The sequence below is a fragment of the Fundulus heteroclitus genome, chromosome 1 (assembly GCF_011125445.2).
Source record: "Fundulus heteroclitus isolate FHET01 chromosome 1, MU-UCD_Fhet_4.1, whole genome shotgun sequence".
NCBI classification, from domain to species: Eukaryota; Metazoa; Chordata; class Actinopteri; order Cyprinodontiformes; family Fundulidae; genus Fundulus; species Fundulus heteroclitus.
Genome location: NC_046361.1, coordinates 31,917,050 through 31,941,728, shown reverse-complemented (window position 1 = coordinate 31,941,728; position 24,679 = coordinate 31,917,050). Strand labels below are relative to the sequence as shown.

Here is a 24,679-nt window from a genome sequence, read left to right as displayed (position 1 = left end):
ATATACAACATTCAGTTCCATACATACAATACCTAATTTAATTCACCGCATGAAGAAGCAGCATAATACAAAATGGTATCATCTGCGTACAGGACAGTTCTGGCACTTTTTGTAGCCCAAGCTGGATCATTAGTATAGATTGAGAAAAGTAAGGAACATAAGCAGCTGCCCTGTGGAACTGAACACTCCAAACTTCTTCTACTGGAGAGGCTGCCATTCAGATAAACCTTCTGTGATCTAAAAGACCGGTAGCTTTCAATCCACTTTAATGCCGAAGAATTAAAACCATAAAATTTAAGTTTCTCAGCTAATGAAGTATGGCCAAGAATGTCAAAAGCAGCACTAAAATCTAGGTACACAACACCTACCAACATAGATTTATCTATCGCTTTAAGCCAGTCATCAGTCATATGAAATGAATGCAGTAGAGGTTGAGTGGCCAGCTCTATATGCATGTTGAGAGTCTGTAAAAAGTTTGTTTCTTACAAAATAATCTTGAACTTGTGCATGTACCAACCTTTCAATAATTTTACTTAAAACAGGTAAAATACTTATTGGTCTAGAGTTCCCCTCATTAAAAGCAGATTTTGTATCCTTAGGTAAAGGAATAACTTTAGCCTACTTCCAGATACTTGGACACATGCTCATATCCAAGCAATTATTAAAAATATATCCAAGCAACTATTAAAAATGACATATGTCATATGTCTGTCTGTCTGTCTGTGTCTTTCAGATGATGCATCATCAGGGGCGGTTCTAGACAGGGGCCAACAGGGGCCCATGCCCCTGTAGAAATGGCCCTGGCCCCTGTTATGGCCCCTGTACTAAAAGCATGATGTTAAATAAACTTCTCATAACTATTTGCAATGGCAAAGAAACCATAACTGATTGGTCACTTTGACCAATATATTTTTTTACCTATACAGCTTTACTCTAAAAAGAATTTAAAACTTAAGATGTTTCACGTTTAGCTTTAGCCATATTGAGCAGGGGGCAAAGTTTTCAACTGCTAGTTCGGGGCTCTGAAACCTGCAGTTCCAGAGCCACAAGTGGCTCACCTAATATTATTACACAGTTAAATATTGCCATTTTACTGTTTTTAATTTTTTTTGTTCTGTGCCCCTGTGAAAAAACACTGGCCCCACCTTGGCCCCCCTGTTAAATTTGGTCTAGAACCGCCCCTGTGCATCATCCATTACGGTTATGACAGGCCAAGTGTTTGGAGTAGAATCTGCGGCTTCTGCAGACTAATTAATCACAGAGGTGAAAATTGGCATTCAGAATTTTCAGGTATAGCCTCTAAATTTCCGTCGTCACAAGTCTCCTCCCTTTTAAGTGCTACACCCAATCAACTACCGGCAGCGAGGATGTTTTCAGAAGTAGCCAATCACCTACGCTTATTTGCAAGGTTTAGGGCGCGTAATTAATTCATCAACCAATCACTTTTAGGTGGGCGGGGCTAAGACTCAAGTACCGGTACTCGTTGCCTTTGTGTTCAACAGCTGCATTTTCAGAGTAGAATGGCGACCGCTCTGTGCGGTCTGCAGTCCAACGGCAGTAACGGCAAACAGACGAGAGTTCGTCGGGAACACCGGAGGAAAGCGAAGGACTCCCGCAGGAGACAGGCTGCTATTTTGTTCCTCAGCAATATTTCTCTCGATGGAAGACCTCCGTGTCAGCCTGCCGCTGGAAATGCCGACCAAAAAGCCGGCGAGGAGACCGGACTCCGGGTCGGAGACGGCGGCGCGGCTCGCGAGCTCCTCCGGGCTGATAACGAAGGTCCTGTCAACCAGGTGACAGACCCTCCGGCGGAACCCGGCAGCGGTTCGTCCTCCAGCTACCCCGGGGTGCTCGGTCCTGTCCGGCCCTCCTTGGTAACGTCTCCCGGACCGACTGCCGCCAATTCCGTGGGACCCAACGAGGTATTTTTAGAGAGCTGCGGCGCGGCGGAGACGCAGTTTCCGGGTGCCCCGCTATCTCCGGTCACAACCGGACACCAGCCCTGCTCCCGGGCCAAATCAACGCCCGCCGTACTCAGCCCGACTCCGGCCGGAAACTCTCTGGATTCCCGGCAGAGGTGAGCAGACTCGGTGTGTCATCACGGAGAGGTCTGGGCCTCGAAACGGGCCACTGACTTCCGTATTGGGTCGCTCTATAAGAGGAATTTACTCCTGTGATCCAGATTATCCACGATATTCGCGTGTATTTCTCCTCCTTTTACCCTGTGCTGTCTTATACAAAATCTTACTTTAAATCACGTGTACAATTAATAGTCCTGGGCGGTGTTTGGTGCGAAAACGTCATAAATCGTAGATGAGATCGACAGTGTTTTTTACATACAGACGACTTTTAATAACAGAAACCACTGAGAACCGGCCTGGGGTACAAGCAAACTTTTCCACTGCTGATAATTAGCCAGCCATTTATTTTTTTTAAGTGTAAATGACTGTAATCATCCAAAAATAGTAATCAAAAACGGGTCATACATTTAACGCTCAAATAGAATATGTTTCTATCAGACCTTTTAATTAAAACAAATGTAGACTTTAACACTGTGCACTTCAGAGTTAGTCTGTCTTAAATTTGATTGTGTAAAATAAGATAATCTTAACACTTAAATGTGATTAAAATTGGGAGAAGTGTGAAGTAGAAATGGTCAGCTGCCCAAAGCCTGCACATTAACATATTTTATGTATGCATGCACAACGTTAATCAATCAGATTAATCAGTTAATCAAACCTCCTGTTAACACTTCACAGATATCAGACGGTGGGAAAACTGCTGTAGGTTTGGTCTTATACACATGATGCAACTGGGTTTTTCTAAAAATGAACATCTCCCTCATGTTGTTTTTTAAAATAATATTGTACACATGGGATCGTTTTCATCCACTTTAACATGCACAAATATGCTATGCGACGCTGAATGGCATTGTGCGTTTTGTATTGGGATGGGAGAGCTGGTGTAAAACAGACGACCTCCAATCGGTTTCTTATTTGGTAGCAGTTGGGCTTCAAAAATTCAGTTCAATTCAATTTTATTTATATAGCGACAGTTCACGGCACCTGTCATCTCAAGGCACTTTACAAAGAAATAAAGCAAAGTTACCCTCAAAAACTTTTTTTTTGATTAGGAAGTTTTTCAAAGTTTAACTTCTGTGTTTTTTTTTTTTTAACTTTCCATTTAAAAAAAAAAAAAGTTATTTGCTTGCAACAACAATGGAACAATTTTCACTACATAAATTTTAAGAGGCACATCATAATGTTTTAACAGTTTATTGTGCCACAGGAAGTAAATACTCACTGAATAAACAAAAGATTGTGGTTTTCCACACAATTTTAATCTTGGGACCAAAAAGGCCACTGAATAGAAACAAATTGAATTGCATAAAATATGTGAAACAACTGTAATCCTTATGAAATCCCTCACCATCAGCCATGCATTTGGCATTGTGTATTTTTCCATAATGTTTTTTTATTTTTTGCATAATGCCCTCCACTTCCCTATCATCACATCCTTCCTTTCCGAGAACATCGGCAAGTTTTGGTTGAGAAGTCGAGCCGCTCCGCCATGCATCACGGCTGAATAGTGTTACAAATGTGGTCATTTAAGAAGCTTGTTGAGTGTTTATTTTAAAACAGAACCGCATAAAGAGCCTTTTGCATCCTCGTCGTCATTAAACGGTGCAAAATAATCCCAAACAGGACTCTGTTTGGACCGCTTGTCACTAACCAATCTGGACCGTTTGCTCATGGGCGAACAGAATAACTTCCGGTTCGCCATTAAATGCACTTTATTAGCTTTAAACAGGACTGGAAAAAAAGTATTTCCATATTTTCCTACAACTTGTTGTAACTCCCTTCATAACAACTATCATTATTTTGTACGAAAAATATATTGTAGTAGAAAATAGCTTATTAAACCTATTGAGCTGTTAAGTATTTTTGCTGTGAATGCGCTCGCTGGTGGACCCATCAAAGACGAGAGAATACCTTGTTATGGTGGCCACGTCGTTTATTTGTTATAAAAACATAACTGTAGGTGACACAGACTGCAATCAGATGCATTTTGTGATCACCATTGTTGGAGTGCAGTTAAGTACAGAGAAAATCAAATATTCAAATGAATTAAAATTTTCGCCGCGACGGGCGCAGACATGCAAAACATACAAACTGAACATTAACTTTTACCAACACAGGTAGCCAAAAAAGGTGCCGACCCTCCTTTTCAAAAACATCTACCCAAAAATATTTTTTCTTTATCCCTTTTCCTTTTTTTTCTTTTCTCCTTACCCTTTTTTTTGTTTCTCCTTTTCTCCTCCATTTTCTTTTCTTTTTCCTCCATTTTCTTTTTCTGTTTCAAATATTTTTTATTGTGAAGTAGACAGTATATGAAAAAAAACACATCTTTGGCTTATGCAATGCTTCATTATTTTGTAATATGGGTAACAAAGGTGTGCACCACTAATTAAAAATAATGGGTACATAGGAATAAGTAAATAAAGACACAAATTAAATATAAAATAACTCCCTCCCTCACCCACCCTGTACCCCCACCCAGTGCTACTCACGCTGTTCTGTAGATTGTTTCAGAAAATAATTGGTCGCTACATCCTTTTTGAAGTCTTCCAACCTACCAGTAAGAAGGTAACGAATCCTTTCAAGGTGTAGTGTATCAGTCAGTGCCATTAACCATGCTTTGAAAGCAGATGTCTCTGTTTTTCTTTTCTTCCAATGGAGGAGACCGTAGTATAGATGGCGGCGCTGCCTGCCCTTTAGGTCCCAATGCTCCCTGATATCCCAGAGAGGGTCTGGTTTTAATGTAGTTTTGAAGACCTTTTGAGAAAAATGTAATTAAGTTTTATTTATATAGCACCAATTCATGATACATATCATCTCAAGGCACTTTACAAAGTCAAATTCAATTAGATTATACAGATTGGTCAAAAAGTTTCCTCTCTAAAGAAACCCAGCAGATTGCATCAACTCTCTCCAAGCAGCATTCACTCCTCCTGAAAGAGCGTAGAGCCACAGTGGACAGTCGTCTGTGTTGTTGATGGCTTTGCAGCAATCCCTCATACTGAGCATGCATGAAGCGACAGTGGAGAGGAAAACTCTCCTCTAACAGGGAGGAAAAACCTCCAGCAGAACCAGGCTTAGTGTGAACGGTCATCTGTCTCGACTGACTGGGGGTTAGACAAGATAGAAATTAAAACACTGCTGTCCACTATTGCGTAGTGTGTAACTGTGAAGCAGATTTGCCTTCGCTTGGTTGCATTTTTCACAGATGGCTTATGGAAATATTCTATGTCATTTTGCTCTTGAGTAATGCAGCCTATACAGAATTTTAAATTGAATCAAGCAGTGTCTAGCATTCAGGGGGGCAAATGCTGATATATCTCCTCCGCTACCACCATACCCAATTCTTTTTCCAAGCTTTCCTTTATGTTCCATCTTCGCCTGGTTTAGCTCCTGAAGCGAATTGTATATAATTGAAACGGCACTCCTCTCTATCGTGCAATCTCTAAAACACCCATCAAACTTGTCGGGGGTAGGGTCTTCAAAATTGTCAAGGTGTGTTCTTACAAAATGTGACTTGAATGTAATCTAAAAAAAAAAAAAACTTTTGAGCAACCATATTTCTCTTGTTGTTGAAATGATGCTAATGAGCCACTTGCATACAAATCACCCACCCTGTGCAATCCAAGCTTTTTCCATCTATCAAAGCCTCCATTCGTAATAAAAGGGGTGAATGATGGATTTGCTGATATTGGGAGCATAAAGGATAGCCTAAGTTTAAATTATTTGGATATTTGTCTCCAGATTTGAATAGTGCTGTTTATAATTGGGTTGTAGCTATAGTATGTTGTGTGTTTTTTATTTAATTTTTTTTAAGGTGAATGGGAGACATCACAATAGCACCGATTTGAACTTAGGTAAAACAGTCTTGTCGTTTTAAGACCAACCAGTTGGCGAGCTCGACTGTCTCATCCAGCCAGAAGGAAATGCATTGGATATTTGCTGCCCTGTAATATCTAATAAAATCTGGGATGGCCATCCCACCATTTGTTTTATGTTTGCACAGATGTCCCTTTCTAATGCGATGTTTTGTAATTCGAGATGAATGAAAGAATCATAGAACCCAGTTTTTTAAAGTAGGTTTTACTACGGAAGATGGGTAAGTTTTGAAAGAGGTACAGTAACTGAGGAAGACGGACCATTTCGACTGCATTCACTCTACCTATTAAGGAAATAGGAAGGGTTGTCCTGAACTCCAGTGTGTTTTTTAAGCTTATTTAATATAGCCACATAATTAGCCTCAAACAAGTTATAATCTCTTGTCTTTTCTAACAAGTATGTGAATCTCTCCTTTGCCAAACTGAATGGGGTCCGTTACATTTAGGTCACTGCATTGCACTGGCATCAGCTCACTTTTTGCCCAGTTCACTCTACATCAGAGAACAAGCTAAATAAATAGATTATCTCTAGTAAATGAAGTATTGAAATTTTTGGCGTCACAATGTCATCCGCATATAGAGATATTTTATTTGTCGTGTAAACTGTGTCATAACCATGAATCCCTTTTATTTGATTGAACAGATGACGCTAATGGCTTCAGTGCTAGTGCGAACAACAAGGGGCTAAGAGGGCACCTCTTAGTCCCTCTAGATGGGTTAATTGACTCTGACATCATTAGGGTTAGAGTAAAGTAGTTTTATCAATGAGATAAATTTTGTTCCAAGTTCAAATTTTTATAATACAGTATATAAATATGGAAATTCTACACATTCAAAAGCTTTTTAGGCATCCAAACTCGGAATGAAAAAATCTTCCCTTGGATGTCTGGGGGAATGCAAAATATTAAGTAAGCGTCTAACATTGTGAGAATGACTGCCTGAGTCGGAATCTGGATTGGATACAATCCATCTCTCCTGCGACCACGATGTGCCTCTCATCTTTGTCGGCTATGGTAGATTTATGTGAAAAAGGAACATTCTTACGAATTATGGCTGCTCCCCTTGCTTTGGCTGTAAATTTGGAATGGTATGCCTGATTTATCCAACTGGCTCTAATTTTATTGTGCGCTTCATTCCTCAAAAGTGTCTCCTGTGGAAAAAAAAAAAAATCACATCTGCTTGGATCTGTCTCAAATGAGATGGAACCTTCCCTTGTTTTTCTGGTTTGTTAATTCCATTTACTTTCCACGAGCAAAACTAATGATATTTGGGAATGTTCATATTTAAGTGATGGATAAGGAACCTCAGAACACGGTCTTTAGTTCCTCTCTTGAAGCCACCGTCTAATCCAGGTTGTGTGCATATGAATATAAGGAATTCTATGCATGCCACCATATAGATGGGTAGAGGGTTTAACCCTGTGGTCAGCTCAACAAGAGAAATTTTATACACTCACTTTATTTGGTTCACCTTTCCAACTGCCCGTTAACACAAATTACTAATCAGCCAATCACATGGCAGCAACTCAATGCATTTAGGCATGTAGACATGGTCAAGACGATCTGCTGCTGTTCAAACCGAGCATCAGAATGGGGAAGAAATGTGATTTAAGTGACTTTGAACTTGACATGGTTGTTGGTGCCAGACGTGCTGTTCTGATTTATTTCAGAAACTGTTGATCTACTGGGATCAACGCACAACCATCTCTAGGATTTACAGAGGATGGTCCGAAAAAGAGAGAATATCCAGTGAGCGGCAGTTCTGTGGGTGCAAATGCCTTGTTGATGTCAGAGGAGAATGGCCAGACTGGTTTGAGCTGATAGAAGGGCAACAGTAAATCAAATGACCACATGTTACAACCAAGGTATGCGGAAGAGCATCTCTGAACGCACAACACGTCGAACTTTGAGGCGGACGGGCTACAGCAGCAGAAGACCACGCCGGGCGACACTCCTGTCAGCTAAGAATAGGAAGCTGAGTCTACAATTCGCACAGGCTCACCAAATTTGGACAATAGAAGATTGTAAAAACGTTGCCTGGTCTAATGAGTCTTGATTTTTGCTGCGACATTCAGATTGTAGGGTCAGAATTTGACCACATGAAAGCATGGATCCATCCTGCCTTGTATCAACGGATCAGGCTGGTGGCGTAATGGTGTGGGGGAAATTCTCTTGGCACACTTTGGGCCCCTTAGTACCAATTGAGCATTGTGTCAATGCTACAGCCTACCTGAGTATTGTTGCTGACCATGTCCATCCCTTTATGACCACAGTGTACCATCTTCTGATGTCTACTTCCAGCAGGATAACGCACCATGTCGTAAAGCTCAGACCGGTTTCTTGAATATGGCAATGGTCTCGCTGTACTCAAATGGCCTCCACAGTCACCAGATGTCAATCCAATAGAACACCTTTGGGATGTGGTGGAACGGGAGATTTGCATCATGGATGTGCAGCCGACAAATCTGCAGCATCTGCGTGACGCTTTAATGTCAATTTCCAGTACCTTGTTGAAGTTATGCCACGAAGGATTAAGGCGGTTCTGAAGGCAAATGCGGGTCCCACCCGGTACTGGCAAGGTGTACCTAAATAAAGTGACCGGTGAGTGTATGTGTTAGCTTATTGCACCAAAATTTGAAACAGTAATTGTAGCTTCAAGTATAAACAAAACATCAGTAATGCCATAGTTTCTGGTCACCTGTTGGAGTCTTCAGATTGAGTTCTTGACAGGGGATAAGACTTAAACATTGTCTTTAGTCTCCCCATCATCTCAAATAACGGGTCAGAGCCTCTCTGACCCGTTGTGTGTGTCACCCGTAGTTTAGCAGGGCACATGAGACCAAACTTGACCCCTGTTTGTTGCGTAGTGTCTTTCTGGTTGGTGTGAAGGCAGCTCGGCGTCTTGCGACTTCAGGTGGAAGGTCTCTGAAGGCTTCTATTCGCTGACCACCGTACGTCAGATCTCTAATGGACTTCATCGTCTGCATTATATCTTCATAAGTGTGACTGTAATGCAGCCTCACAGTAAAGTGCCGAGGAGGTCCATCGTTGCCGGGTCGTGTCCTCAGGGCTCTGTGAGCTCTGTCTATAACTGGTGCATCTGTAGGATTTAACACTTCTTTTAACAACTTGGCCTTAAACTCTCTCAGCTTTTAACCATTTTCATTCCCCTCTTTAATTCCGGCCACTCTCAGATTCTGCCGCTTCGAACGGCCTTCAAGATCAGGGCATTTCTCTCTTAGTGCTTCAACCTGCCCAGAGAGTTTCTTAACTTTGTCTTCCAGCTCTTGTATTGTGTCTGAAGCGTCGCTAGCAGCATCGGCTAACTCTTTCAAAGCTTGGTTTTGTGCGCCCATTTGGGTGTTAAGCGGGATAATTGCTGGGTCACTTTCGGCTCTTAGCGTAGCCATCCTCCCCTCCATTGGTGCACTTTACCTCTGAAATCTCTGCCTCAATCTTGTTGCACATGTCCGTCTTCACACGCGCTAGCTCTGCATGGAGTTATAGCCTTTAGCTCGTCGTTGCTATCTGCCTGCTGGCCGGTCTCACCGGCTCTCGTCTCTGTAGTCCAACCCGAGGCTTCATGAAGGCCCATCTCCTCGTGCAGGTCGTATCTTGTTAGTTTTTCTCAACGTTTTGGTTGTGTCCGTTCACGTATAAAAGATCTCAAATTGGACTAGTTCCACAGGTTTTGTTCGTATGGCTTTGTTGAAATGTAGTTTTAAAATTAATATCAAGACCTATTAGAGAGCGCGTCCTACTTGCTCATTGCTCTACAGCGAACCCCCCTTTCCCTTTTCTTTTCATACAAAAAAACCTACTTAAGCGTCATTCTTATATTTAGTAAAGACATATTTTTTTTTTTTTTTTAAAGAATAAATTAAATTACTCTTATGATCTTCAGCAAGACCTTTTTACCAGACATAGTATTCATTTTGACATTTGTTTTCCTCCACTGCATGGCACAAGTCTGTAACAATGGCCGCACATGTGACCACCTGGCTGGTGCCTACTTCTAGCGTCATTGAGGCGCGAGGTGCGCCTTGCACAGGTAACCCTAGATAACAAAATCCAAATTTAACTTCTATGTCGCTTCATATTCTGGAAATGGTTTCAGTGAACTGTCGTATACTGTGCATTTTCTCCTCTGTCTTTTGCGCTGGCGTTTTTACTGGAGTAATGAACAACATGTTACTCAGGATTGTGTTAACACCATGAATAAACTTATAGCAGATCCCAAAATTAGTTGAAGTTAGTTGTTTTCTTATTGAAGATCTATGAGGCCAGCAGAGGAAATTCTGCTTTGGGCCTTATTTAACCTTTGGGCCGCTTCTGAAGCTGCATCACATGAATGGCTTGTGCTATCTTGTGAAGTCGTCGCTAAATCTGTTATTTGTTTATTTTTGTACAGGCAGAGGAACATTTCTGGTTCCCCTGGACCCAAGGTGCCAAAGAAAGTCCACTTCATCAAGAGCATGAGGCAATATGATACCAGAGGAAGCAGGTACGTCTCTAGAAGCCTCGGAAACTACACGTGATAAACGAAACCAAAGCTGTTGCTGTAATATTCATAAAGGTGCTTTAATAGCAGCAGCGCTATGCTCCTGCACAGAGTTGTTGTAAGCTGATTAATTCTGGTACAGAGGCTGCAGAGAAATAGCCCGGATACACAGCTGCTGTTAGGGGATTGCCACAGTGAATTTAATCACCCTTGGAAGCTTAGCAAAAGCCCAAAGAGGTGCAGTGAGGAAATCCAACACCGTATTGCACCAGCCGTAACGTTATCCTGAAGCAAGATGTGGCTTAAGTAACATACTGTTGGTATCTGATTAAGCTTGTTGTGCAGAAAAGTTCATCTTTGCATTTTACTGTAATACATGTTCTTGGCTCTAAAAATGATTCAGTACCTCCTATTGTTCATTTGTCTTATCATCTCCTTCATATTCATCTCCACACACATTTGTTTGTTTGTGTTTATTCCCGCTGGTGTGTTCAAATTAAATGATGTAATCCTAAACTGTTCCACAGCTTTTAAGGTTTTTCTTTCTGTTGTTTTCCCCGAGTGGAAGCAAACCTGTGTAGATTGTGTAAGTTCAGATCATAAACTCTAGCAGGCGCTTTTTAGTCCTGAGCCTCTGGGTGGGCGGGGCTTCACAGCGCAGACTGCATGTCATTGTTGTCTTGTGAGCAGCTACAGCCTCGGTGTTTTCTGTAGATTTCCTGGCCGTGGTGCTGCTGTCTGGAAGAATGGGACGAGCCGGTTTCTCCACATTTCTCTCCACGTTTTGTAGAGTCAGAGCGTTTCTGTTTGTTTGTGCCTCAACGGCGTTTGTTTTAGCTGAAATTCCTCCGGTCTGTGTCTCTTTACCAAAACAATTTAGTCTCAGAGAATTGTGTGAGATGGAAGAAAAAATAAACTGTTTCAGCCTTTTAAAGAGCTTCTAATCACATCCATGGAAATATTTTAAATTAATATATTTGCAGAAATAAAAAAAATCGGAGTATCTTTGGACTATTATAACCAGAAATTTGTTTAATGCTTCACTTTACGTACCCATGATTATGTTCCATCAGCTTTGCACATTAAGTAGACGTTGCTAGAAATAATCAGCTTTTTCCACAATACACAAACATTGTAGTTGCTTACATACCTTGATTTCAGTCACCATTTGACTGGTGTTTAGTAGATACAGTGAAGTAACAAAAAGGCCTTTTTTATTTTACTGTGGTCGGTGTTTTATTAAAAATCTCTTACAATTAACATGCATAAATAGAACCTAACTTTACAATCAGTGCTTTTATTCTTTTATTCATATTAGCAGCTGTCTATTGTTTATCTGACCGATGGGGAAACAAATGTTTACCAAAATCTTTAAAGAGTTTTAATAAAATAAGTTTTAATAGAATAAAAATGTATTATTTTAATAAAATAAGAATGTTTCAAATGAGATTTAAGTAATTATCCAGTTTTGTCTTGGTAAGAAACAGCTTGCAGTAAGATTCTTGCCTACCTGATTCTAATAAGTCAGGCGAAAATAAAATACTTTATTTTATTTTTTTTACAGCTTTCTGTTGCTACTGGTTTTCCAGTAATAATTAAATTGGCAACAACGGTCCACTTTCAGTCTTTGGGCTGTGTTTGGTCTGCACGTCCATTAACGGACAGCTGCTTCTGTTGTTGAATAAAACTCTGACATGCTTTGCATTGAGAGTAGCGATGCACCGATGTGAAAATTAGGCCCATTATAAACATCCAATATTGAAATTTCTTTTATAGCTGATAACCAATATCTACAGATAATATTTATATTATATACGTTTCCCCCGTCCTGAAACTCATGAACAAACTGCTGGTGAAGATTCTCAGTCATCCAGGTCATGGTCATTCCAAAAAAAAAGTAAAAAACAAAGCAACTGGACTTGTTTTCCGTAGTTGAAGACATTTCAATTCAAAAAGTCTGGAGTAATGTGGAGTACCAAGCTTTATACTATATATTTAGTATTTATACCAAGTATAAAGCTTGGTACTCCACATTACTCCAGACTTTTTGAATTGAAATGTCTTCAACTACGGAAAACAAGTCCAGTTGCTTTGTTGTTTACTTTTTTTTTTTGGAATGATCATGAACAAACTGCCACAAGATGGAAATAAGCATTGGTTATTAATATTGGCCCAGTTTGACAGACATCGGCCAATACTGATGTTAATGGCGATTATAATGTGCATCACTAATAGAAACCATTCATTAAATTTAAATCGGTCTTAATCAGTCAAATTCTGAGCAGAAGAAATTTTAACATGTACGGGAAATCTGTGCAAATCTTTTCAGCTCAGAAAAAGGTTTCCCTCAGGAAGTCTTCCGTAACGGGTGGCGACAATTTATAATTCAGGCAGCACATTTCTCTGAAAAACTAAATTATTAACACGCATACATAAAAGAAAAATGAACAGAAACCTACTAAAGCAACTTGACTTCCGTTGACCTGCTGAGGACCTCCTGAATATCTAAAGACGAGGCCAGTTGAGGTTTTGTGAAGAAAATCGGTGATCCAGATCTCATTAGCTCTGTGACTTGACTGTGGTGGTAAAAGTGAGCCTCATTAACCCGGTCTTGTCGCTTTCAGTGTTTTTAATGTTTATTTCATAGCCTCGTAGCTTCAGTAGTGAATGTCTTAGATGTGGTTCTGTGATTGATTTATGTGCCACTGCTAGGGATGGGCGTAATGGACAAAATCATAAATTTATCACGATATTTTGTGGTAACAACAATAATGGTGATGATAAAGACTATTTAAAAAGCCTTTTGTGGTGTTTTTTAATAATGAATTGTACCATCAAAGCCCTATTAACACAAATACTGCTCTTTTATCTGATATTTTATGGGATTTGATGTTGATATCTGTTGCTGCTCTGCACAAAGAAATCTAAAAATAAGTACAATTTTCTTGAAATTAGTGTATTTTTCCTTGATTTGAGCAGCTAAATAAGACTATTTGCCAATGGAATAAGTATTTTTACCCCTAACATAATTATATATCCTGCACTTAAAATAAGATAATGGAGGTGAACTGTTCTTATTTTAGGTGCATAAATCTTATTCCACTATCAAATAATCTTATTTACCTGCTCAAATCAAGGAAAAATACACAAATTTCAAGAAAATCTTACTTACTTTTAGTTCACTTTTGCAGTGTGCTCCAATGGAGCCAACAGCAGTCAAAAACAAACAGTAAAAGTGACAATATAATTTAGCTTTAGCTCACGATTAGCTAATAGCCCATCCCTGGTCACTGCAGCTGATGTCTGTGGTGTATAGCCTAGCGGTTTGTGTCGCTTGTGTCTGTAGACTGACACTCCATCTGTTTTGTCTGCCTGTTCATGCTGTGTCCTGCAGGGTCATGCTGATTTGTGCCAAGCGGTCGCTTTATGCTGCTTTCTCAGTGCTGCCCTATGGAGAGAGTGCTCACCTCAGGTACTAAGAGCGCAGCGACCGCCCACCACCACCCCCCTCTCTAGTCCGCCTCATTTTTATGTCTTCATCATCCACCCGTGTGATCCATGTCATTCTCAGAGAAGATCGGTGTTGGAGCTGGAAATCACATAAAAATATCTGTCTGTTTGTAAACAGTGATCTGAAACTGGACACTCAGAGGCAAAGATTATCTTCTGTGGTTGCCGCTGATCTGCTGCCGTCCCTGGAAGGCGTGGAGCTGGGTGCAATCGGAAAGGTGCGTCTTTGTCCTACATCTGGAAAACACCATGTTATTATGATCTCATCTCGACTTGGAAGTTTAAACTCATTTTCAACACTAGTGCCGCATTAGTTTTGGGTCTTTATTTGATTATTTGATCTTTTTGGTGGGTGAAATGTTACACAGGTGCTCCTGGGAAATCATAACGCAAAATAAATTAAGAGAAACTCCGATTGTATTCATTGCACACTGTGGTATATATTTCAAGTGTTTGTAAATTTGATTGTAGCTTAAAACCCAAAAGTCAGTTCCTCAGAAAACTGTAATGTTACCAATAAAAGTCGGTCACACTGAGCCTGGTTCTGGTTCTGCTGGAAGTTTTCCTCCCCGTTAAAGGGGTTTTTTCCTCCCCACTGTTGCTTCATGCTTGCTCAGTATGAGTGATCGCTGCAAAACCATCAACAATACAGACGACTCTCCCTGTGGCTCTACTCTCTTTCAGGAGGAGTGAATGCTGCTTGGAGAGACTTTGATGCAATCAACTGACCATTTTTTGACCAATCTGTATAATCTGAACCAAAATGTAAAATCTGATTTAACTTTCTGACCAATCTGGAGGATTTGATTGAATTTGACTTTCTTTGCCTTGAGATGACGTGTGTTGTGAATTGGCGCTATATGAAAAAAATTTAATTGAAAAGGGCTTTTAATAAAGAAATGCAATATAATGGTCTATACCAGGGGTCTGTGACCTGTGGCTCCGGCTGCAATTGACTCACAGGATCTTCCACAGTTTCTCTTAGTAACTGTGGCTAAAAACGATAATGAAATCAACTGATATCTTAAAATATAGATATAATAACAAATGCAGGTTTTAGCAGTTTTTTGGGTTTTTTTGTGAAATAATTTAATTGAATTTCCACATCAGATTGACAAGTAATACTGGTTAGGATCTATTTTTATACTGGAAACTTTGCTTTGCCAAAAGTCACGTAGAAGAAATGTATCCATCCTCTTTTAGCCAAACTTTTGTTTTCCTTTTATTTTAAAACCTAATAGAAATAAAATGGTGATTTCTTTAAAAATATTACATTTTTATATTTTAGATATTTCTCAAAAATTATAAGAGTTATAAGAGTTTATTTTGGGTGAATGTGGCTCTCTGGATTGTAAAGGTTTCAGACACCTGGTCTACTCAATCATGGGGAAGATTACATACTTAATAGTTTTCTGGTCAACTGGGACCTTTGATGCTGGCTTTGATATTATCAGCATTAGTAGCTTCTATCTGCCAAATACATAAACACCCTAAATGCTGCATCCAAGCATGTTAATGAAAAGTTGAGTGGAAGGAAGAAATGTAATTTTTAATAGTATTCATACATTGCATTGTATCCCTCAGACAACAGTAACTCCATAATTAATGCAATTCCAAATTATCTATCGTTAACAGGAGCTAGACAGTTTCACGTTTACCCAGACGGAGAGGAAAGTCTTCTTTGAATCAAGAACCCCCCCCACCCCCTTACAATCTTGGATCATGATGTTTCCCATTTATTTGTTAAATGTCTGAAAGAAGAAGTAAATCTCTCCATTTATGTCTTTTATGGGCAATTTTTATCCGGTCTGTGCTAGAAGGGACGTTATTGCCCAGCTTTCACCTGGTTACTTTTTTTTTTTTACTACCCGGCAACAATAACATTAGTTTGGCCTACTTCTTTCTTTTAAAGTCCAGATGGTAGAGGTATAGTTAAACATAGTCCATACAGTTTCAATTGGGTGGATGTTGGGCTCAATCCAGAACCTGTTTTTTGTTCACAAACCCGTTTGAATGTTTGTGATCATTGTCTCATTTTAATGCCTAATTGGGTCCAACTATTAACCAACTAACTGTTGATTCGAGGTAAAGTTGAAGATTTTGCAGATAGACCTCCATTACTATCCACTTTCTGCGATGCACTAACGCCAACATCGAAACAGACTCTCGGCATTATGCTGGCAACCATCGTGCTTTACACTTGGTACAGTTACACTTACCATGACTCCAGAGATATTTATGGTGATTGTAGCTAAATGGCTAAATTTCTGCTTCGTGTGAGCCAAAAACTTTCCTCTAAAGACGTTGGCTTGTCTGTTTGAGCAGGAGTATTTCTATTGTAGAGCTAACCGAGGACTTCTTTCTTGGGTAACGCCTTCTCAGTCCGTGATAATATGAAACTGGCTTCTCTGTGGACAGCCACACATGCTGGGAGCTTCTTGATGGACGTATAAACATTATGTGGTATCAAAGCAGCTCACTAAGGGACGTTCATCCAAGGTTTAGTTGGGATGTTTGCATACATTTAAGTCTGTCCGGTAGTTTGGACGCTCCAAAATAAAATCAATCAACATTTTGCATCCAATTCATGTTTCTAAAATCCCTCTGAAGATTTAGTTTTGTATCAAACGAAACCAGGACAAAGAGCAGTTAAAATCATTAAAATCTTGAAAACAAACTGTATGATCACTCCTGTAACTAACGGTCTCGTTCGTCCCCCTTCAGACGGTGTCCTACGCTCAGTTTCTGTACCCGACCAACGCGTTGGTGAGACAGAAGAGCTGCAGCGTGCTGGAGAGCTGCTCGGCTCCGACCCCTCAGGGCCGATTGCGTGCCAACGGCCAAAAAGGCATCACCCCTGCTCGTCCAAACAGCGGCACAGCACAAGACACGCGTACGAGTCCTCCCACGCAGACACACACCTGCTCTGGCACCTCCTCACCGCGTCTGATTTGTTCTCTGGGTTCTGTGTTGCAGATATAGAGGAGGTGGCGGATTATGACCCGAACCTGCTCAGTGACCCCCGGTGGCCGTGCGGGAGACATAAGAGGGTTCTCATATTTGCATCATACGTGGTGAGCAGATGTTTATTCTTTATTTTCTCTGTAGAAGTGAAAATGTCTTTCTCGCACAAAGATTTAGGGCATCTGTTGCTTTCATACGTCTCAAATTAAAATCTGCCCCCACCTTGAATCTCTGGCACAGAGAGGTTGTGTTAAAATGTGTTTAGTTTTTATTAAGTCTAAAGGAGAAAACGCTGTAGGATCCAAACCAATTTCTGAAGCATTCAATGAGGTTTTGACGAAATTCAGAGAAGACTTTCAAATTAGATTATAAAGTCAAAATAAATCTGATTCCACCTGAACAAAAGTTGCAACAAATCCTCACACTAGCCTGAGTAGAACTGTTAAATGTTGGACTTTTCTTTGTTGGTTGTCAGAACTGCATAAATGGGATTTAAACAGATGGATTAACTGGAAAGCTACAGTGTCCTCTATATTGATTAGTGATCCTTGTAAATATGTGTAAAAAGCCTTTAGAATAAATCCACTTTTTATTGCAGAAGCATGAATTCAAGTGAATAAACACCATGTTACAAAGACGGTTTGAACAAAATGTCAGAACAGGAAAGACAATAGACGGATGCCCTTTTAAAAAAGGAAATGACAACAGTATAACAGCTACACACCTAGATGTGCCCATATCTACGCTTGGAGCCATAATTAAACAACTGGAGTTGCAATAAACAAAATAATACACAGCACCTTCCACAAATTGCACATTTGTGGAAGGCGCTGTGTATTATTTTAGTGAAGAAGGATGACCAGACTGTTGATGAGCAGAAACATTCAAGCGAAGCAGATTAACAACTAGGATAAATTTAAGGGCATGTACCTGTAGGGCTGTGCATTTGAACATAAAAATACGGCCTAAATTTTGGTTCAATGGAAAAATCCTAAAGATAAATTTAATGTTATTCACTTCTTCTTTTACCTGCTACCATAATTATACCAATTATACATCTGTGCCACTTGTACAAACATATCACTAGGGCTGTGTTCAATAGAATAACAGTTTTCCTTCCTTTTGCATTCAAAGCCATGTAGGTTAATATTACATCATTACATCCTCCCAACCAATCACAACGCAGACCCAGGAACGCTCCGTCACCAAGCTCCGCCCCCTTCAAAGAGTTCAGAGAGCACTTTTTTGTTTTTTAAAAACTTGCAGTTTTGGTAAAAGGTTTGTTGAATGAAGGGTTGAGTTTGAATTCAGTGTTTTTGTGTTCTGTATTTAAAAGTAGTCTGCACTTAAAATATATGTTGATAATTGTTATCAATCAATATGATTTCTATTGTATCAATATCGTTTTTGATACAATAAAGTTTAATCTTTACACCAAATATGTTCTTCATGTGTTTCCCTCCCTAAGGTAAGCTTTAATAACTTGTCCATTCAGGACTCGATCTTCTAGGGTCAAAGAACTCCTGCTGCTATTCGTCAACGTTCCCACTCAGTTACCTTTTCTGATTTATTATGCAATCTTCACCCTCTGTCACTGGTCCTCATTTAAATTTGTTCCTGCAAGCTTCATATTTCAGGAAGCAGATTGTAAGTCAGAGGTTAAAGTTTTTTTGTTATAAAACTGAATGAAGTGTTCTTTGTTGCAGGAATTAGGACGTGGTTTTGTGTTTCTGTGTGTGAGACTGAAAACAAACATTAGACGGTCTGATGTGAGCCAGTTTTGAGCCGCTGCTTTGTTTCCCATCTCTGCAGACGACCGTTATCGAATATGTGAAACCGTCCGATCTGAAGAAGGACATGAATGAGACCTTCAAGGAGAAGTTTCCTCACATCAAGCTGACACTGAGCAAAATAAGAAGGTTCTGTCCTCCCATCTTCTTCTGTGCTTTTAAAGCTGTCCTCCCAGAGCGAGTCAAAGGGGTTCAGACCACTGAGCTATATTATACACTGGAGAGCTGATTTTGCCGAAAAACTGAAGTCACTGGCCGCCATCTTGCTACTCCCTACTCTCACAGAATCCCATAGGATTTGGTTGCAACAACAAGCAGTTTTCTGGCTGTGAGAAAATGTTTCATAGGTAATTCTACAGTCAGTGGATATATATATATATATATATATATATATATATATATATATATATATATATATATATATATATATATATATATATATATATATATATATATATATATAGTTAAATGAATAAAATGCAAAATATTTCAGCACATAACTTTCTCAGTACTTGATAGTTTTAGAACATAATATAAAAGTGTATGGCTTTAAACATTTTAAGCCCCCCCTGAACATGAGAAAATCTTCGTTATTCGATGCTGTAACGCACATATTCCCTAGTTACTGGGGGAAAATGGGGAGTACCAATATGGCGGCTGGTGGCTTCAAAGCAACTCGTTCTAACAGCGGGCGATTAGCACTCCAGTGTATTATATAGCTCAGTGGTTCAGACCCAGACAGCTCGCTCTTTCTTTGTAAACACATTTAGTAACTGTGACTTCTCCTCTCCGGCAGCCTGAAGAGGGAGATGAGGGCCGTGAGCGAGGAGTGCGGCCTGCAGCCGGTCACCATAGCGATGGCCTTTGTTTACTTTGAGAAGCTGGTGCTGCAAGGTCGCCTCAACAAGCAGAACAGGAAGCTTGTGGCGGCTGCGTGCGTGCTGCTGGCAGCGAAGATCAGCAGCGATCTGCGGAAACCAGACGTCAAGCAGCTCATTGATGTGAGTAAGAGCACTAGCAGCGCTGATGGCCTCCTGACGTCGATATTAAAGACAGCAGAGCTTTTAATAACGGCCTGCTGCATCACAGCGGAGAGACCTTGAAAGCGTCTCCTGAGGGATGTTTACTAAACAGCTTCTATGTGGCTCATATTCTTTGGAACCGGTGAACGAGTTCTCTACAAACTTATGTTAGCATAGCTTATGTGTGCAAAATCTAATTACAGCGGCCTTCTGAAGGAAAGCCAGTCTAGATAGAGCTGCGTGTTGATATGAGTTCAGGAAGCTGTGATAAAAATGTTGGATTAAGGCTTGTCTGCTAAGACTTCTTATTCCTTATATATATATATATATATATATATATATATATATATATATATATATATATATATATATATATATATATATATGGTGAAACAGAATTTAAGAAGGATGTTTGACGGTATAAATGCAACACAATTTACTCTTTATTAGGCTTTGTTGACAACATTGTAAGTTTCAAATAATACTCAAACCTTAACTTTTCTTACAATACCAGTCAGAATGTTACTCAATACCCAGCTTTTAAGGAAGAATTGTTGTTGCTTTTTTTTTAGGTGGAATGGGTTTAGACCAAACTGGAGTAAAAACTACAACCCTGATGATCTGTTTACAAGACAAACATCCAGTGGTCATTATTGCTCTGTGACCTTTCTAAGCACCATTACCGTCAAACTATGTATTCATTGGCTTTAAAGCATTTAATCACTGTAACAAACATGTTTGTAACGCGCTCAGTTAGAAGTAACTGCGAGTTGGAGGGCGCTCTTTTCATGCAGGCATTAGTTCCGTTATCCATGCTGTCAGAACTGGATGAAGTAAAATAAATCTGTATTCTCTGACAACAAAATTAAATACACATCAGAAAAACTGCTTATAAATAAAACGACAATATCCAAAACATAATCTTATTGACCTCTTTGGCTGCATTAACTTCAAGGCCGTCTTCGTGTCTAACTAAGCATGTGCTCTCCTTCCCGTCGGTGAGCAACTAAAAAATATGCTCTGACTGCATCACCAAACGAACATTGGTTCCTACCCAGAACATTATATTCTTAATACACCGCATTAAATGACATTTAACATAATTCCTTGTTGTATTATTTAAATTAGATTTGAATCCACTGTAAATAAAGAAATGAAGTTGGATGATCTCTGAATACAAATAAAATGTGAAATTGGGTTTTATATGTAGATCTCTGCCGCCTCTCTGCAGTGTCCAACTACACCAACAGAGGGCAGCGTTCCCTTAATTGCTCATAAGAAACCGGGTCTTGTTAATTAAAAGCTGCTTTGCATCAAAACTTAGGTTGTTTTGAAGAGTAGAGCATGCGGTTGAACTGCTGATTTTTCTTTTTTTAGTTTGTAATAAATGCGGCCGGCGCTGTAGATGGATGGCAGAGGCTGATTAAGTTGCTGATTGTCGTAGTTTATTTAGTAATAAACGGTGATCGTACAACGTGCCCACATCCAACCTGACGTCGCACCACTAAACGTTAACCTTTTTCAGGATTTCCGTGTCGGTCGGTTTGGCTGTAAACGCAGTTTCCACAGCAACCGTTGCTGCCCAACAATAAAGCTGCATTATCTTTGTAACCACGGCGACAGAGTATAACGTCTTGATTTGTTACGCTGATAATGAATGAAATCTTTTCCTTTTTGATCAACCGTCCCATATATGTGCATAACAGCGAATACGGTGCTTTTAAAAGTTATTGGCACATTAAGTCACATTACAGCCACTGACTTCAGAGTTTTATTGACATTTTATGTGATGCATCAACACAAAGTGGTGCATAATTGCAAAGCAGAAGGAAAAGTTTTAGCTTTTATTTGTAAAAGGTTTTTAAACTTTTTTTTTTACCCATGTAATAAAGGCTTTTCAATTTATTTTAACTGAAAGGAAAAGCTATTCTCAAGTGTTTATTCCATCATTACAAATGTCTCCACTGCTTTCAGAACACGTAAAATCAAAATAATAATTACACTAGCTATGTTTACATGCACAAAATTTAATGATCGGATTAAAGTTAATTGAGATTAAATCATCAGATTGTACAGTTTATATGGGCACTCCATCAATTAATCCAATCATAATGTGCGTTTATATGCACCTGGCTTTATTAGAATAGAACCACTCTGACATGCGCAGCTATCAAATTCCCCTAAATAAACACAGAAGAACTTCTGTCTTTGCTGAACAACAAAAACTAGAAAATAAAGCAGGCTGGACTGGCACCAGGTTCTAATTACGGATGAAACGTTACTAAGTAAGCAACAGTTTTGAGCTCTTTCATCTTTTCAAACAGGTTTTGCTTCCCGATGTATTTCCGCACTGGTGAGTGGCGGAAATACATTGGGATTTTACGTGTTCAGAAAGCAGTGGAGACATTTGTAATGACGGAATAAACACTTGAGAATAGCTTTTCCTTTCAGTTAAAATGAATAGAAAAGCCTTTATTACACGGGTAAAAAAGAAAAGGCAAATTAGTGAAAAGTTTTAAAACCCTATACAATAAAAACTATAACTTTTCCTTCTGCTTTGCAATTATGCACCGCTTTGTGTTGATGCATCACATAAAATGTCAATAAAACTCTGAAGTCAGTGGCTGTAATGTGACTTAATGTGTCGATAATTTTTAAAAGCACCGTATTCGCTGTTATGCACATTTATGGGACGGTTGATCAAAAAGGAAAAGATTTCATTCACTATCAGCGTAACAAATCAAGACGTTATACTCTGTCGCCGTGGTTACAAACAACAAAATGCGTCACGTTTAGTTCGGGCGCACACTCTGGTCAGTGTGGCACATTCGGAATAACTTGAACGATTGATGGATTATCAATCGGCATAAACCACCCCTCATTCAGATTAAGATTTAATTCTGATTGAGCTTAATCCGACCATCATAATGATGCTTCTTTATTCCTATTGGCCGTCTTATTCAGATTACTATTGTCCATGTGAACGTAGCTGGTAAAGTGTGTGGTTCTGACTATTTTTAGGGACACAAAGCCAGGATCTAAAACCTTTCTCCCTGTTTTATCTTCTTTTTTTCTTTTTTTTCCCCCCGTCTTGGACGAGCAGAAGCTGGAGGAGCGTTTCCGGATCAACAGACGGGAGCTGATTCCTCTGGAGTTCTCCGTTCTGGTGGCTTTAGAGATGGGCCTCTACCTCCCAGAGAGCAAAGTCATGCCGCACTACCGCAGGCTGGTGCAGCAGGGTTAGACTGGACGCAGTAGTGGATCGATCACCTTTTATAAGCTCTGGTGTTTTGAAATAAACAATTCTGGTACTATTTATTTTCACTGTAAACGTGAGAAAAGCGAAACATGATTTACATTCTTTGTCAAACACTGTAGGTTGTGAGCGTCTCGAATGTCTTTTTGTACGTGATGATCCAGTCATGAGCTCTATGTTAGAGATGTTCTATCAGCACATTAATTGTGCCTTTATTTCAGTTTCTTGTGACGTATCTTTTAAAAGCACCATGATGTTCTTAACTTGTATTTAATGGAAGTGTTGGCTGTGATGTGTGTTTTTTGTTTTTTAGTGGGAAAAACTAGAGATGTGGCTTAGCACATTGTTCTTCTTCTACAGAATGTCTTTTATTTATTTTAACCAGTGAAAAGAAAAGTGGCTTTTGTAAATGGGGTTCTGACACTGTGACACTGAAGCATTTTTAGCTGTGAGAACAGGACTCTGTAGTCTGAGAAGTGGCCTTTAATTTAATTTGTCCATCTTGTTTTATTGTGTCTCGCAGTCTGAGCCACATATATACACAGAAAACAAGACATTATCCAGACTCTAGTGGCAGCTTTGACTCCGGTGTTGGTTGTGCTCACATGCTATATTATCACTTTGGTGTCACATAAAAAAAAAAAAAAAAAGAAACAGCATTTTTCAGATGTATGTGTAGTGTTTACTTTCTGTTTGACGTAAGCGTGCGGGGATTTGTTTTGTGCGTCCCTCTCCTGTGTGGTCTGCTGGTTGGCACAGCTTTCAGTTCTCAGGAATTTTACTTTTAAGTAGCTCATAGAATCCAACCCAAAGAAGTATTTCTATTTGAAGTTGATGGAAAAATACCTGATTGTAGTTTGTTTTTATGTGCCCGCCGATGGATTTTAATGTTGTACCCAGCAACGCTGTCGTCTGAGATTTTTAGCATTTATGGTAAAAATGTGCCTGAAACCAGAGTGTCAGTGAAACTATTCAGACATGTTTTTTCTTTTCAGTCTCGACATTTCTTACTTTTTCCTGCCGCCTCAAACGTTGCGTCTCGAGATAATCATGACCTAATTTATAATGGCAGACTGTGTGATGCCAATTCAGTCTGATGTGGAGACAAAGTGTTCAAAATAAACATCCAAAACTGCAGAACAGTTGTCTGTCTGACTGCTTGTGTATTTATCTGTCATTGCAACATTTATTTAAAAGAAATTAGTTTTCCCATCCCTTAAGGTGGCTAGATTCCTCTCTAACCACTAGACCACCACTTCCCCCATGTCAATATATATATTAAAGGTTTTTAAATGTTTCAAGACAAAAACATATGTCTGGCTGGTCTTCGTACTCCAGCAGGGTTCATCTAGTGCATTAAACATCTATTTAACACTGTTAACCCAAAACGCCTGAAGAGGCCAAAATTGCCCTCAGGATCTCAACCTCGGTTGTTAGTTAATTCATGGTTTAATAAAGCGGACGGTTACATTTTTAAAAAGGATCAGGGTGGTTTTGATAGCATTTTTCTCTTAAGGGTTTATTTGGAAACAAGTTGTTGTATTTTGGTTAATTTAATTATTAAAATCTGTTTCATGATCTGAAACATTTAAATGTGACAAAGGTAAAAACAAGACATCTTTATGGGGAAATGCCTTTTACAAACCTATATATATATATGTACTTGGGTTCCCCGCAGACA

The 24,679-nt window shown here is 39.5% G+C and overlaps 1 protein-coding gene across 2 annotated transcripts; it reads left to right on the top strand.

The window, feature by feature from the left end:
* Nucleotides 1-1,450: 1,450 nt before the first annotated feature.
* cables2a (Cdk5 and Abl enzyme substrate 2a) lies at nt 1,451-24,135 on the top strand. Of its 2 annotated transcripts, XM_012875592.3 has the most exons (9): nt 1,451-2,077; nt 10,367-10,459; nt 13,851-13,928; nt 14,085-14,184; nt 16,691-16,859; nt 16,943-17,040; nt 18,743-18,849; nt 19,517-19,721; nt 22,846-24,135. In XM_012875592.3, exons 1-9 carry the CDS (start codon nt 1,521-1,523, stop codon nt 22,984-22,986), a joined length of 1,548 nt encoding a protein of 515 aa, XP_012731046.2. In that variant the 5' UTR covers nt 1,451-1,520; the 3' UTR covers nt 22,987-24,135. The 2 variants fall into 2 exon arrangements, with proteins under 2 accessions (XP_012731046.2, XP_012731047.2); XM_012875593.3 differs by lacking the exon at nt 13,851-13,928 and having other exon boundaries at nt 1,452-2,077.
* The last annotated feature ends 544 nt before the right edge of the window (nt 24,136-24,679 follow it).

Excerpts from the sequence above, each read along its gene's own strand:
- cables2a (XM_012875592.3), top strand. The coding sequence starts at position 1,521 with ATGGCGACCGCTCTGTGCGGTCTGCAGTCCAACGGCAGTAACGGCAAA. Across the intron at positions 17,041-18,742 it reads TCATATTTGCATCATACGTG|ACGACCGTTATCGAATATGT; the intron begins GTGAGCAGATGT and ends CCATCTCTGCAG. Across the intron at positions 19,722-22,845 it reads ACGTCAAGCAGCTCATTGAT|AAGCTGGAGGAGCGTTTCCG; the intron begins GTGAGTAAGAGC and ends TTGGACGAGCAG.